We start from the raw sequence: 16,764 nt of genomic DNA on the forward strand, positions 1-16,764 counted from the left end.
GTGGTTAAGCAGAGCCTCATACCCCTCTAAAATGTGAAATGCACCAATACTTAACCCTCTGCAAAACAGCAAATGACAAGTTAAAATAATGTATTATGCGGAACTGAAAAGTTAAAGTAATGCAACCTTGAATCTCTTAAAATAGGAACATGCAAAGAAGGAATATACCAGGAACTAAAGGTACACGTCACCTCAACACAGCCACAACTCTGTCCTCAATGTGCCAACATGTCAGTTACACCCATTCTGGCTCTCTGCCCTAACTGATGCTTGATCCAGAACACTTTACGAACTGAGTGTATGAACACTGTAGAGCAAAGTCTAACCCCTTCTCTTTGCTAAGGCAAAAGTTAGGTTTAGGTGGGGTATAGAAAACAGGAGCAGCCTTGCCTCAGTCTATGCCACACAAACCGCACCCACACTTGAAAAAATGTTACCATCGCTTCACCCCAGAGAGCTCCTTCTGAGACCCTGAATTCACGTGCCCTTTAGTAAGTCCTGGAGACTACTGTCAGGTCTTGCATTCACATGCAAGAAGACACCATTGTACACCTCTGCTGACAAAATGGAAGGAAGGCAACGCTGAACTGAGGCGTACTTGCTCATTCAGAACACATGTGCATGTCTCCGCAAATCACAGCCATGAATCTACCAACTGACTTCAACTAAGCCTGTTCTCATTCAGTGCTGTGACAAAGCTCTGACCTTGTCTCAGTGGGTCCCATGCTTCCTTGGAGGCTCACTGTGACCCTCTACGTAGCCCTTCTCTCTCTAGAGGCAAGGGTCACAGACTACTGAGCCATTTTCATCGTACGCCAGCAAGGGAGGTGAGGAGAAGCCACCTTCCCTCACACAGTCTCTGTTGTCTCCCAGTCTCTGTTGTCAGTCAGGGAGGGGAGGGGGGAGCCTGGGCCCGCCCTCTACTCCGGGATCCAGCCCAGGGACCCTGATCGTAGCAGCTCATGGTAGCTGACTTTTTGGAAACAGGATGAGTACGATTTCCTGGGCCACTTCCTCACAGCAGCCCCCACTTCCTCAATATCTCTGTCACCCTTATCTCAGGGCCTCCTTTCTTGTGCCTGATAGGGTTTGTACTGCTCCATTTCTCCAGCAGCATGGCTTCCTCCTACATCTCCTGACACATGTGCCCCACCTGACTAACTGGGAGGCTTTTAACTGGTTTCAGCCAGCCCCTGATTGGCTTCAGGTGTCCCAATCAACACAGCTGCCTCCACTGCTTTGTGGAAGGATCTTAATTGGCCCCAGGTGTCTTGATTAACCTGGAGCAACTGCCATTTGGTTACTGTGGTAACAGGGATTTATTTATCCTGGGGCTAACATACCTGTTTCTCACTACTTTCCTATAGCCATGTGGCTTTGCCCCATCACAGTGCATAGTGAATGCAGCTGGTGTGCCCGCAGACAAGTTTTGGCATTTCAGTCTGTGGTGCACCATGCAAACAAGGGCATGGGATTCGAAATGCCTCATGTTTACCTGTGATGAGCATACCCTCCCGTAACCAGCTGCAGGAGCTATTGCTAGCTCCAGGGGCACAAAGTTAAGGTTGTTTGGTGCAAATGGCTTGTACAGTAATTCTCCACGTCCTGGTTTTTGGAGGGTTACATATTGCATGTCCCAACGCTGCCTGTAATGATGTATGTGGGTGGTGAGTGGTTTGCATGGTTGGGTGCACAGTTAATTCCCCTAAACCATTTGTGTATCGATATGTCAAAGCCAATGCTGCAAAAAAATCTCAAATCAGGGAGCTAGCCCCTTTCACCTATGAAAACATGAACGGTGAATGTTTGGAGCTAGGGCTCTGAGTCGTAGTGTGTGTGTAAACATACTCGTGCTACTGCATTAAAACCAGGCGTGTAGCCATGATAGCACTGGCAGCGGTGAGTGGCAGGGTAGCTGGCCCAAGCGCAAACCCTCGGGACTCTGTGGGTACGTATTTGGGGCACTTAGCCCATACTACCAGGTGACACTACTAGTTTTAGCGTGCTAGCTTGATGAGCACACACCTCAGTGAGCTGGGATATCTCAGCACCAGCTCCAAGTGTAGATGTAGCCTAGACGAAAAACCTTCACCAAAACTCTAGCCTTAAAAATAAATCCACCCTCGCTGCCAATCCCTTTCACCAGACACCCTGAACCTGGCTGCTGTAGCTCTAACTCTGAAGTGTGTGGTTAAACAAGACAGGAGCAATGAGTAGACACTGTAAACCACTTGACACATTTGGGGAAATTAATTGGGACTGGTTGTCATCCCACAAGAATATATTATTACCCTTCACTTTGTCATATGTTCCTTACCAGAGCCTTGCCCTGGGCCAGGGGACAGTGCCAGGCATCAGGAGCCCTGCTTTCTATTTGTGGCTAGCTTTGTGCTTGGTTGGGTCACGTCATGTCCCTGTGACTCAGTTTCCCCTGTTTGTAAAATGTTTCTCGCATTATGAAATGCTTTGAGATCTTTTCCGAGCATAGACGGCTCTTTGATATAGCAGAAAAAGCCTAATGAGATCCAGCCATTGGGAGTGAGACAAATTCAGACTAGATGGAAGGCACAAAGTCTCAGCTGGTAGGGGTAATTAACCATTGGAACAACTTAACTTACTTCAGCATGTTACAGCCTCGCCATACCTGGTGGGCTTTAAATGAAGACTGAACAGTGTTCAAAATGATATGCTGTCGTTCAAACAGATGGTCTTAATGCAGGAATTATTGGTTAAAATTCTCTGAGCTACCAGTGCAGGACGTTGAACTCAATCAGTGTTTGTCAACTCGAGGGGGGGGGGATGTTGTGACCACCCAAGGGGGGTGATGGGACTGGTTTGGGGGGCTTGCAAGCAGGGCTGGAGTTAGGGGCAGGAAGCAGGGCAATTGCCTGAGGGGGTGGCCGTGTGAAGCTAATTTACTTGTTTCAGCTCTGAGTGGGGGTGGGGACTAAAGCCCCAAACCCCACAGACGCTCAGCCCCATGGGGGTGGGGGGCCTGAAACCTCCAGTGTAAGTTACAGACCGGTAAGTCTAATGTCAGTACCGGGAAAATTAGTTGAAACAATAGTAAAGAATAAAATTGTCAGACACATAGAAGAACATAAATTGCTGCACAAAAGTCAATACGGTTTCTGTAAACGGAGATCAGAGTTCTTTGAGGGGGTCAACAAACATGTGGACAAGGGGGATCCAGTGGACAGAGATTTCCAGAAAGCCTTTGACAAGGTCCCTCACCAAAGGCTCTTACGTAAATTAAGTTGTCATGGGATAAGAGGGAAGATCCTTTCGTGGATTCAGAACTGGTTAAAAGACAGGGAACAAAGGGTAGGAATAAATGGTAAATTTTCAGAATAGAGAGGGGTTACTAGTGGTGTTCCCCAAGGGTCAATCCTAGGACCAATCCTATTCAACCTATTCATAAATGATCTGGAGAAAGGGGTAAACAGTGAGATGGCAAAGTTTGCAGATGATACTAAACTACTCAAGATAGTTAAGACCAAAGCAGATTGTGAAGAACTTCAAAAAGATCTCACCAAACTAAGTGATTGGGCATCAAAATGGCAAATGAAATTTAATGTGGATAAATGTAAAGTAATGCACATTGGAAAAAAGAACCCCAACTATACACACATTATGATGGGGGCTAATTTAGCTACAACTAATCAAGAGAAAGATCTTGGAGTCATCGTGGATAGTTTTCTGAAGACATCCATGCAGTGTGCAGCGGCAGTCAAAAAAGCAAATGGAATGTTAGGAATCATTAAGAAAGTGATAGAGAATAAGATGGAGAATATCTTATTGCCCTTATATAAATCCATGGTACGCTCACATCTTGAATACTGCGTACAGATGTGGTCCCCTCATCTCAAAAAAGATATACTGGCATTAGAAAAGGGCAACTAAAATGATTAGGTGTTTGGAACGGGTCCCATATGAGGAGAGATTAAAGAGGCTAGGACTTTTCAGCTTGAAAAAGAGGAGACTAAGGGGGGATATGATTGAGGTCTATAAAATCATGAGTGGTGTGGAGAAAGTGAATAAGGAAAAGTTATTTACTTGTTCCCATACTATAAGAACTAGGGGCCTCCAAATGAAATTAATGGGTAGCAGGTTTAAAACAAATAAAAGGAAGTTCTTCTTCACTCAGCGCACAGTCAAGCTGTGGAACTCCTTGCCGGAGGAGGTTGTGAAGGCTAGGACTATGACAGGGTTTAAAAGAGAACTGGATAAATTCATGGAGGTTAAGTCCATTAATGGCTATTAGCCAGGATGGGTAAGGAATGGTGTCCCTAGCCTCTGTTTGTCAGAGGGTGGAGATGGATGGCAGGAGAGAGATCACTAGATCGTTACCTGTTAGGTTCACTCCCTCTGAGGCACCTGGCATTGGCCACTGTTGGTAGACAGGATACTGGGCTGGATGGACCTTTGGTCTGACCCAGTATGGCCATTCTTATGATCTAGGTTAATTTTTCAAGCAGCTCAACTATTTAGGTGCATAACCGGTGCATAGTTAAGCCAGACGACCAACCTTGACTCTGCACCTGACATGATGCTCTGCAATTTTCAGCTTACCACGTTAAAATACTGCGGTAACTGACAAAAGTGATGGTTGGTATTTTTTCTCCTCTTGGCTTGCTGCAGTTGCAGCCACATCCAGGACTAGCCCCCAAGGTCTGCTGGTGGGTCTCTGTCAGCTTTTCTTTTTTGTTCTGTAGACTGGCAAGGCTGGGTTGTTGTTGTTTTTAAAGCTCCCCTGAAGATGAAAGCGTACGCTTAGTGCCGTAGAGATGAAATGTCTTGTTAAATGCCAGCCAGCTGAGCTGGTGTGTTTTGTTGCCCTTCTGCGATACAGCGAAGCACATGCCGAACGCCTCTTGTGACCATGTAATCACTTTGCAACTGCAGCAGCTGGAGATCAGCAAAAAAAATAACCCTATTTTTTGGACTTGGGTTCACAACAGTGCTTCTAACCAGGCGGCTCAGTGAGCTAAGGTGCATACCCGGAAGGAAGGATGGATTTTTATTATTTTCTGGATGAGACGCACTTGCCAATACAAAATACAAAATTGTTTTAACCAAACCCCTGAGGCGCTTGCACAGTGCCAAATAGTTTGCTTTCCACGGTGAGGATGAAAGCAGTTCCCCGCCTTCCTTCAGGGCAGCGACAGCAAGGATGGAGAATTGTTAAAGCTAGTAATAGGGTTAACTTAAGGGCCCAATCCTGAAGACACAGGCACAGGTGAGTCGAGGGGACTACTTGTGTGAGTAAAATTACTCATGTCCTTGTGTGGCTGAGACTCAGGCCCGATCAGGTGCAGAATCAGGAAAAACTTCCTGCCATGAAGAAAGTGGAATAGTCAGATGTGCAGTGGGGGAAGCCCCATTGCCGGGACACTGAAGTCTAGGCAGAGCTGGGCAAATGATCTACCGAGGGCAAGCCTGCATTAAAAGACCATGGACGCAACTGCATTCAGCAACATGCACCCCCTCCCCCGCCCCCGCCAAGAGATCCAACTGGCTTTCCTCACATCCCACCTTAATAGTCTTCTGTCATGCCATAAACAAACCCAGGCATTCTCAGCGACCCCATCCCCTGGGAAACCCCATCTCAGCTAGCCCAGTGGGAAGAGCAGAGCGGTTGAAAAACCCTTCTCTAATCCACATCAGTCTTCGGGCTGTTACTAACCAACTAGCAAAGCAAAAGCACCCACCTCCTCCAGCATGAACCAAAACCCACGGACAGACCCCACCACCCAAAGCCCAGAGCGAGATCACCCCAGGATATGATGTTCTCAAAGCACATGCCAGCAGGTGCTTCACTATTAACGTCAGTGGGGCCCAATAGAGAAAGCCACAGCAGATCACTCTCTGAGTCTCCCCCTGGCTCTCAAGCGTCTAAGCTCCTGGGCCAGAGATTTTACACTGGGGCCAAAGCTTGTGGCGTTTTCGTTTGGAAGGCTTTCTGCAGTTGGGGGCAGTGGAGTCGGGTGGACAGGGCATTGACCAGGGAATGGAAAAGACACCAGTTCTCTTCCCGGCTGACTGTCTGCTCTCACTGCTTCCTTTGCCACCCATTGTCTGCCTTGGCTAGACTGAAAGCTCTTAGGGGCAGGGGCTCTTAGTATTGTATGTATCTGCCCTGATTCTTCTCACCTCTCCTTTTACTAGTCATAGCCCCTGGCTGTCTTAGTAGGGTGGTCAGGTGCCTGATTTTTGACTGGAAAGTCCACTCAAAAAGGGGACCTGACAGTGTCCGGTCTGCTCTACTGACCAGCTACCCAAAGTCTGGTTACTGCAGGTGGGGGAAGCCGGGACCATCACCCGCACCAGCCCCTACTCAGCTGGGGCCACCTCCTACCTTCACTGGGTGGCATCAGCTCCCAGCCCTGTCTCTGCAGGCAAGTCCCTCCTGACTTGGATGGGGCTGGGAGGGGAAAAGTAGCACGCAACAGGGGAGAGGGAGGAAGAGGTGTGGATTGGGACAGGGCCTCCGGCAAAGAGGCGGGGCTGGGGCAGAGGCAGGGGCTTGGTGGGACAGGGGAGGGGCTTTGGGGGGGTGGGTTGAGGTCTCAGGGGGAAGAGATGAGGCAAGGGAGGTCCCAGCACCCCTGCTGGAATGTCTGGTTTTTAAATATTACCAAGTTGGCAGCCCTATGCTTTAGCTGTAATGTTGGTACAGTGATTTGGAGAGGTAAAGCACCGTATAAGTGCTAAACAGTATTAGTCGCATATGCTCATGTTCCCATGGGAGCTGCTAATGTGCAGCCATTTTGTGATGACATCAAAGAGGAACTGGATTTGTAATTATACTACTCCTTCCCGTAAGCCAGGAAACATTGGGTTTAACTGGTTGTGTGGGACTTTTATGACCCAAATCACAGAGTCCTTACCTTTCATCTCAGCGATCTAAAAGAGAACGTGGAGGAAAGGAAATCGAAAGCACTAATCCAGCTGCAGTGTACTTCCTTTTGTTGTAGAGTCTGTAGTAGGCCATTGGAGGTTAGACGTAATGGAATTCTGCTTGCCACAGCCCCTCTCTCCCCCACCTTGAACCTCCTTTCCTGCCATGATCCTGATGCCGCCACCAGTTTTGCACCAGCACGCTGTTCCTCTAGGCGAGGAAATTTTCTGATGGCTACTTACAGCTGGATGCTGGCTCCTTTGTGGCACCTGGGTGATGCAAAGGGCTTTGAGCTCAGTAATGGATCTGATTGGCTTCGTTAAATGCTTTTTTGATCCTCATTTGTCACCCCCTTGCTGGAGTTCATCCCAAGGTTGTTGGTAAGATTGTCTGTGCAGACTGACTTGAGGGGAGACCCATGTGAGGAGATCTTTCTTTCTTTCTTTCTTTCTTTCTTTCTTTCTTTCTTTCTTTCTTTCTTTCTCTTAGAAAATCTAGGCAAAGAACTACAGGAAAAATGGTTCCATGTTTGCTAACTTGCTGTCCATCACCTTAAAATTTATGGAGTTTCCTTTTTATATAAAAAAATCTGCCTACCACAGCGAACATTTTGAAATATTTTCTGGTAAATTAAAGTGGTGACATGTTTGTAGGGTTCATTGTTAATTTCATTTCCTTTTGCTCAGCCAGTCAGACAAACTGTCAAGTCATTAATCTTTGTTTAAAAGACGATCCTTTGCTGAACAATCATGAATGATCTTGATAGATTTGTGAGGAAAATGAATGATAATCATTTGCTGATAGACACAAGCCTAGTAGGGATGATAAATAAGAAAATACACATTGGCATGATTAATAATGTCTGCTGCCAATGGACTTGTGTACCCATTACAATTCTGAATGCAATGCAGTCTTTTTAGGATATTGCCATTTATCACATGCTCTGAACAACAAGGATGTACAAGGCCTTGCGATGCAGACAAGTTAGTCCGTGAGAAATGCTGGCATGGAAGATAAAGCTTTACCCGTTCAAGGATGGATCTGTGTGTATTTTTCATCTCTCCTTTTTCGTCCTTCCCCCTTTCCTAGGCCACTTGAACGTGTTACGTACAGAGGTCCAATTGTACTAGTCTCTAACCTGGAGCAGTTCTCTGTTAAAGTGTTTCTGAAGCACCCACGGGCTTCATCTGGGCACCGTTCTGCACAACCGCAACTGCTCGGGCTTGAGCCACGACTGGTGTAAATCCACATAGCTCCTTTGACGGTAGTGGAGCATTGCCAATTTGTGCCAGCTGAGCTACCGAAGCCTAGGTGAAAATAGCTCAGCTCTCAGTGTTTGCCAACACGCCGTCCTGTGTGCTACCCCCGACGCGTAGATCACAAAAAGCTCCCACCAAGCTCTGCCCCAGAAGTTTAAGCACTCGTGTGTCTTCCTCTCTCACAAGTAAAAGCATCTCTACTTTCTTGGACATACAATGTTCTGAGAGGCAGAACGCCTCCGTGTCGCAGTGACGCTGGGGTTTGTGGTGAGTCCGAGAATCTCTATTCCTTCCCAGTTGTATTTATTCCTGCCTAATAATCATGCCACCCGTGAAAGACACACTTGGGAATTGTCTTTTACAAACCTGTCATGCACTCTCTTAAATTGCACCAGTCTTTCTCCACTCATCGTTGACTCCTTATGCGGTCATATCTGAATCCCGGCCGTGTTACCTTGCCTTTGTCTGAGCTCAGGCTAGGGCCAGTACGCTATGTACCAGCCCCAGATAAGGTAGGAAAAGAAAACACCCCATTGCATGGCACTGCTCTGATACTTGTAAGGATGGCCTGTTCCATCCACCTCCTAGTACGACTGAGAGGGCTAGCACGGGCTTATTGGCAACATGCGGCATCCCCCTGGCCCCCGCTGCCAGAGAAACCTGGCTCAGATGCAGAACTGGCATTCGGCTGCTAGGAGGCCACCACAGGGCTAGATGAGTCCCAGAGCGGATGGTCCTGGTTCCCCAGTGGGAGTGCTCGCCGCACAGGGGCTCAGTGAGCTGCAAAGCCCCTACATGCAAGCATTGCACACTGTCTCTTAAGTAAGGCCACCCAAGCTCAGCGAGATGTCTCAGCAGGCGGCCCCCTCTGCCCCCCCCACCCCGGGCTTGCAAAGCCCGGCCCAGCAGCCTGTGCAGCATAACCAGCCAGCGCAAAATATGCTCATTTTAATATGAAAAGCACAGGCCCTAGCCCACCTGTCTGTGATAAGCATGGCAGCCCAGCAGACTGTCTGGCTGCAGCTCTGGCCCTGGGTCTGGTTATATCACGCTGGGTGCAGAATGTTTAGCTGCGAGGCCGGATAAGTCGCTTCATTCACCATCCCAGTGCTGACAGCAGCAGGAAACAGACACTCTAAAAACCCTCTTAAATTTTTGTTTTAAAGCACCATTATTTCCAATAGGGAGTCTTGGTAATTACATAATGATGCAGCCCTAGACAGGAGCGTGACCCCCTTCCCCGGAAGCCCCACAATACCGGCTGGCTAAGGGCCCCCCACACTGTAACTCATTTCAGGCCTGACACATTAATTGCCCCCACAATATAGGTGAGTATTAGAATCAGACTCTGAGGATGAAGGTGTTGTAGGAAGAGAGCCTGAGACATAAGCCTTTTTATTAGAGGCTTGCTATGAGGCAGGACCTGCTCTCAGAATCTGGCAAGAACAGGGCAGATATTGTAGAAATACACATTCCTAAGAAGTCACAGAGTACTCACACAAATACATCCTGATATCAAGTGGTATCAGAACATCCCGATATCAAGCATGGTAGAAAAACATTCCCCAAGGATAACAGGAACACACTGACCCCTCCTAAAAGATTAGGTCAGGATGACAGTACGTAATAGAAATGCTTTGATTGAACCAACATGTTCAAGGTAATGGGTAAAACTAACTATGTCAGGGGGCAGTAACTGACTGTGTCAGAAGGGCAGTATGTAACTTGTTTGTATCAGGGTATAAAGATGTATCTCAGAGGGAATATTTTTGTCTGGCACAGGAATGGAAAATCCCACCGTTCACTGACCCGGTCCATTGTTATGGGCATACATGTATTAGTGGTCTGGGACACTAGTACCATGCTTCATTGACAATAAACCTGGCTGGGTGCCTTCGTCCCTTACTGGAGCTTGTGGTCATTGGGTGGTTCGCTTGAGGTCTGCCGTGCCAGCTGTCTGCGCAGGGCTGGGGTGGCACACAGAGGGAACACACACGCAGCCAAACATCTATCAACATCTAACCACAGAAGGTACCGATAATAGTGCATTGCTATTGCCAAGAGCAGCAAGAGAAAGGCAGATCCACATCAGCCAAAGACAATGAGGAGGCAGTGTCACAGTTTTTCAATCACACATGCATATGTTTGTCACGAAAACAACGCCAGAACTAAAACAAAAGGTAGCCCTGAAAACTGCAGAACTGTTTTATGGCTGTACTATTCCCTTTTCAGTGACTGAACATCCACTTTTTTCAAGCACTGATCAGCTGCCTAAGGCCAGGCTACAAAGCACCCAGCTGAAAGCAGGTAAACGGTTAGATGCAGTTACTGATGGCTTAAAGGTGGAAGCACACAACAAATTATATGGAAAAGCAGTTCCATGACTACAAGATGGCTGGCATAACATCCACATTGTCCCAGTGATAGCTGACTGTGGTTTCCTAAGCAGCAGTTGATATAAGAAGACTGGAAAGTATTGTGCTACACCGATAAGAGAAGCCAAGGCATTAGCAACGAACGGTATGGTTGTGTTAAGAGCTACCCGACAGACAATGAAGAAAAAATGCCAAGTATGGGCAGTGATTTGGAACAAGCGAACCACACTTTGGCTAAGTATGGATGTGCATCACATTGGCTCAATCGACTTGGACAAGCCCTTACATTGAGTGCTTTGAAGAAACATGTTGGCGATTTACAAAAGTATTTTCGTAATCACCTGGAGCCTGGTTAAAAGACTGTCAAGTTCTGTAAATCCCTGGTAACACATACTATACTGAAACAGTCAAACAACATGTCTGGAAACATATATTCAAAAATTGGCCACATTATCTCAGGATTATGAGTGAGCTAGAGGCGGAATTTCAAGATAGAGTGGTCAGTGAAATTAATAATCAAAGGATTTACCGAGAAGCAAATAACTTGATCAGTCAATTCAATTCAGTTTCTGCAGCACTTAACATACTCTAAAAGGGACACGAGATGGATCTATTGATAAATGAAGATCTTGCCCCACATAAAGCAGACGTACCAAAGAGATTTCATGAGGCAATTACAAATGTTGGCCGACCTCCTTCAGCCAAAATATGCAGGCAAGAAATGTGTCATCGGAACAAGAAGAAATTGCAAGCAGTAGCTGCTGAGCAAAAATCCTGACTTTCTGCCATATTTACTTGCATTTAACATAGAAGACTCACTGTAGCTAAAATTGACGTTTTCATCCACTACAAGGAAAAAATATTCCCCTTCAGCATGGTGGAAAAAAATCTGAAGAATGCCAAGAGTCCCCCTGATGTCACAGAACCGGTGGTGCAAGTCCATCGGTGTCCAGCCAGTTCAGCAAGCATAGAATGAATCTTTTCAGACTTTGGATACATCCATTCAAAACGGAGAAATAGGTTCCATCTACCCACTGCATCCAAGTTGGTCTGCTACAGCAGGCTCCGTGGCCAACCAGACCTGTACAGGTTGTCTGCAGCGCTGCATGCTTCTGATTGCTTAATGCTTCATGGCTACAACTCTGCATTATTGTCACTGAAGGCTTTTGACTTTGGGTTATAGAATATAGAAAACTGAAAGTTGTCATGGCCTGTATAACTTCCTGGAGAAAACACCAAACTAAACTGTTTACAGACATTCTGACACTATTCTCATTACATATATTTGTATTATGCTCACTGCAATTTTACTTGTTTATTTGTACAACCCTAAATTAATCTCCTAATCGAGTGCCTTATTTGACTACATAATGCAATTTGACTATGTAACTACAACTAAGTGTGATGTGTGTGATAGTAAAACAATTTTAAAAATAGAAAATATCATAAACTGGGCCCAATTCATTTTTCCCTAGGTGACAAAAAACATGATTTTACCTGATAAAAATGCTCCCTGGTAAATGCTATGCTATCCCTGCCCACTAGGTTTGGTCTTCTAGATTGTAAGCTCTTTGGGGCAGAGAATTCCATTTACTGTATGCGTGGCATCAAGAACAATGTGGTCCTGACCTGCTTGAAGTCTCTAAGCATTACTGCTATATTCTAAATCAAAGCCAAGCCAGCCGAGTACTGTCTGCAGCCCCGTCTTCAGCCAAAGTATCCCCACAGAAAGACGTTAAAAGCTAGCAGGATTATAGCATTAATGTTGCAAACAATCTTTGATAAGGGCTTTTCCACAATGCTGGTGAGTTTCCTTTCCAGGACTGCTTTCTCTTCCTTGGTCAGTGTGGGTCCTGGGCTGCTGGAGATCCCGCAGAACCAGAAATATAACTTCTTCCAGCAAGGAGGGCTCACTGCTGTAGGAAATACATACAGAGAGGGGGAATTAGTCCCATATTCTAAACGCTGGGGTATTCCACTCGCCTCGCCTCTGTCCCATGCCCTAAATGCACCATGTCACCTGTCTGCACATCTCCGATGCAGCATTACTGCTTGAGGTGTACGGGGTGAAAACCAGCCACATTGAGCCACATCCTCAATGGAAGGGAACGCTTCACCCTCTCAGCTGATGATAGGTCCAGGAACCAATGGTTGCAGCTCAGGAATGGCTCTGCGCAGGGGTATGCCCACCCACTTTTTACTGGCCGTAAATGCGAGCGATGTGGGGGGGGCTTGGGGAGAAGAGGCAACACGAGGGCGGGGTTTGGAGGGAATGGGTGGCATGAGGGCGGGGTCTTGGGAGAATGGGTGGCACGAGGGTGGGGCCTCAGGGGGAAGGGGCAGTGTGAGGGCGGGGCCTTGAGGGAAGCGGTAGTGTGAAGGCGGAGCCACAGTTCGGGTGCCCATGGACCGCCCCACTTTTAGGGACATTCCGGCGCCCCTGGCTCCGCATTAAAGGATTCACCCCAACCAGAGGAATTAATAGTCCAAAAATGACCATGATTGTGGTTAAAAAGTTGTTCTCTTCTAAGAGCACAGAGCAAAAGCCAGACCTTGTCAGTGCTGCAAAGGAAGTGAACGGGTAAGCTGGTTAAACAGCACGGCCCTGTTCACCCTCACAGCACAAGTAAGCTAGCTGAAACCCAGATGAAAGGACATTTAAAATAGCACATTGCATCAGTAGCACTTGATATTTTCCAAGTGCGGGGCAAGCATGAATCAGTCCTTTTCATGGGCTGGAGGTAGCCAAGTGAGTATAACGTTGTACAGAAACTGAGCTGCAAAGAGGTTCGGTGATTTGCCAAAGTGGCTGCTGATTTTCCGCACCTACGTTTTTGGATGCGCCGCTTGAACCATTTCAAGAAGTTCCACGTGCCCATATCTCCCAGAAGCTGACCCGACGCTACAGGTACTCAGCTACTTGGACAATCAGGCATAAAGAATCTCAACGTGAGCATCCCAAAACCAGTGGTCACTTTGGAAAATAGTTGTCCTAAATCAGTGGCCCAGCCACCATTAGGATTGAGATGTTCCTGGATCCCAGCCCTGCACTCAGGCCCCAAATCCAACCTGCCCTATTTTGCCCCAGCATTCTTAAAATGAAACTAAAAATGACAACGAAAATCTGTCCTCCAAAGAGGTTAAATAAGCCCTGTCGATTGACATATAAAGCATTTGTTGTTTAATGAATAAAAACCCTTCTTATTTCTCCACTGCCCAACTTCCACCAAGCTCCACAAAACTTGTAGGATTTCATGGTCTCTGACACAGAACTCATGGCTTGTTTATCAGGCGTGAAGTGCTGTGTGAATTATGCCTTTTACTTGTCACTTGCTGTTCCTTCCACGCTTTGAAAGGTAGCCTGTCTTAAAAGCTTGAAAAAACATGTTACCAAAACCTCATTAAACTGTTGTATAAGCTGTTCTGCATTTCCTTTCCCATCATTGCTAATTACCAAATTACCAAGACGTCAGGCTATAAAAAGATGAGCTGGGTCAGGTATAATAAGAATTGATAAGAAACAACACCAGCACCCTGAACAGCTACACTAAACTTGAATCCCAACTGCCGCCATTTCCAAAAAATGGAGGAGAAGTTTTGTAGTTTCTCACTTCTTCATTCTGAGGCTGTGGCGAGAACTAATTCGAGCATGGCCAGTCTAGACTAAGCAAATGTAGAAAAAGCTCACAAGAGAGTTCCCATCTTGCGAGATCTCCAGTTTTGTGGACTCAGGAGGGTTAGGTTCAAAATGGGCACTTGAAATTTTGGATGGTTTTCCAAAGGAAACCTCTGACCATGTTGAGAAGGAGCGGGGGGCTATTTTCGTTCTAATAAACTAATAATTAGAAATGTGCTAATGGAATTCGCTGATACAGTTGGCAGGCCTTGTCAATACGGAGGAGGATCGGAATATCAGACAGGACAATCGGGATGACCATGAAGGCTTGAGTAATAGAAACGGCATGAAATTCAACAGTGCAAAGTGCACAGTTATGCATTTAGGGTCTAATAATAAGAATTTTATTACACAAACTGGGGGCTCATCAGTTGGAAGTGATAGAGGAGAAGGAAGACCTGGGTATGGGGGTTGATCTCAGGATGACTATGAGCCACTAATACAATGCAGGTGGAAAAAAGACCAATGCGCTCCTAGGAAATACCTGGCGAGGCATTTCCAGTAGAGACAGAGCCATATTAATGCCATTGTACAAGGCACTGGTAAGACCATATTTGGAATACTGTGTACCATACTGGTCACCCATGTTCAAGAAAGATTAATTCAAACTGGCACAGGTGCAGAGAAGAGGATGATCAGGGGAATGGAGGACCTAGCTTATGAGAAGGGACTGAAAAAGTTTGGCTTTTATAGCCTAGCAAAAAGAAGACTGAGAGGGACTATGATTACCCTCTGTAAATACCAGGGAGGGTGAAGAGAGATTTAAGCTAAATAGTTGGTTAACCACTGGAACAAATTACCTTGTGGCGTCTCTATCATTGGAGGCTTTTAGCAGCAAGTTAGACAAACATCTGTCTGGGATGGTATAGATCAGTGGTTCTCAACTGAGCGGGGGGATGCGAGCTATTTCAGGGGGGACCACGGACCCCGCAGATGAAGCCCGGTGCCCCAAGTCCTGGCACCCCAAAAACCTCAACAAATTACCTAAAACGGCGTGTCTGCATCTAAAAATGTCCTGGCTTTAAAGTCCATATCTCAGGCCCTTTAGAGCTTAAAAGCAAGTGCTTGGTTGGTCTATCTCAGTGGTTCTCTGGTCCCCATCACTGGTCCATTTCAGGCTCTGCTGGGAAGTTTCTGCATCCAGCTGGCCTGGCAGATGCAGAGATCTGCCAGGCCAGAAAAGCTGGGATACTTTTAAAGTTTAAAAATGCTGTTGCTGAACCTGGTTCTGAGGCTGAGGCCATGTGGGAGAGGGAAATTCCACATTTCGGGGGAGAAGGAGGAAACACGTCTCTGGAAAGTTGGGGTTTTTTTTGGTTTTAAATGGAAGCTCTCTGGAATGAAACAGAGGGTTGGAATGTTAGAATAAACCCGAGGGGGGATGGGGTATCAGGCAGAGTGCAGGTGCGGTGGTCAAAGATAAATTAATTTAGCATGTAGCTGTCACCGCCACAAACGTGGTACCATCAGATCCATGGGACGGATGCCACTGAAGGCACTGGAAGGGTGCTGGTGGGCCTTGGACCAGGTCCCCTACGCCCACCCATTGCACATATTTGGAAGACCCAGCTAACCTACCTCCATGTTCTTTGCTCCCTGAATCCGTGTTCTCCCACGTCGGCACGTCCCCGTCACTCTCGCCCACTGAAGGATTTACCTCCGCCGACTCGCTCTTGTAGCTCACCAGGTCAATTGCGGGAGGTTTGCTGTGTCTAGTCCACCACGTCAGGCTAGCCAGCTGGATGCAGCGATGCAAAACAAGACAGAGAAAGCAATTTAAACAGCTGTCAGTTCATCGAACAAGACCAGTGTTGGTGACTCGGCTGGGAACAGGAGCTGTGATTAGAATGGAGAGGGTTTGACCTCACAAAAATCTGTGTTCCTTTTTTCCAACAGTTCTTGTATTTGCAGTTGACTTGTGCCATTTTAATCCTTTTGAGACGAGCACACCTCTCTGTGTGAAGGCTCCTCAATTTGGGAAATTACATGATCAGTACAGGTCGAGATCTGGATTGGGGGCCCAAAACATGTATGTGTTGATGATGCAGGCAGGGCCAGTACACTTTGTAGTCATATATGGTGCCCCCTTCTCAGATACTCCCTTCTCCCCAAAATATGATCCAGTTAAAGCCAGGAAATATTCAGCTTTAATAATTAAGTTGCTGATTTCTCCCCCCCTCCCCGCAATCTGCCAAATCACGGTCTACAGCACAGGTTATTAACTGCTGGTGAAGCAGGCTTCCAGTACAATAACACAACCGGCTGGCTCTCCATAGAGATGCAAAGGGACAACAGCCGTATCCAGCACCTCAATCCTGCTGATATGGAATGACCTTTCACAGTGAAACCCCATCAAAGGAACTAAGCCCAAATCCTAGGCACAGAGGGCCAGAAGCTCAAGGTTACAGCAAAGGAACAACCAATGGAAGGAACAACAACGGGCTAGGGCATGGCAGAGACAGGACCTTCTACCCCTCCCACACCCAGGGCACTGGGCCAAGACAGACCTTGACAACATCATGTTCATTCAGGGTCCCTTATTTGGGCACATAG

At 46.8% G+C, this 16,764-nt stretch overlaps 1 protein-coding gene across 2 annotated transcripts in view; it reads right to left on the bottom strand.

Annotated features, from left to right (window-relative positions):
• Window positions 1-9,530: 9,530 nt before the first annotated feature.
• Window positions 9,531-16,764, bottom strand: part of SLC5A9 (solute carrier family 5 member 9) — a 47,684-nt gene continuing 40,450 nt past the window's right edge. The window contains exons 15-16 of one of the 2 annotated variants that reach the window (XM_073357777.1): window positions 15,790-15,949; window positions 9,531-12,451 (exon numbers count right to left, since the gene is read on the bottom strand). In XM_073357777.1, the coding sequence (XP_073213878.1) occupies window positions 12,243-12,451; window positions 15,790-15,949 (369 nt within the window). In that variant the 3' untranslated portion in view covers window positions 9,531-12,242. The remainder of the gene's footprint in view (window positions 12,452-15,789; window positions 15,950-16,764) is intronic. The other variant, XM_073357778.1, reaches the window with a different exon arrangement.

The sequence above is a fragment of the Lepidochelys kempii genome, chromosome 8 (assembly GCF_965140265.1).
Source record: "Lepidochelys kempii isolate rLepKem1 chromosome 8, rLepKem1.hap2, whole genome shotgun sequence".
NCBI lineage: Eukaryota > Metazoa > Chordata > Testudines > Cheloniidae > Lepidochelys > Lepidochelys kempii.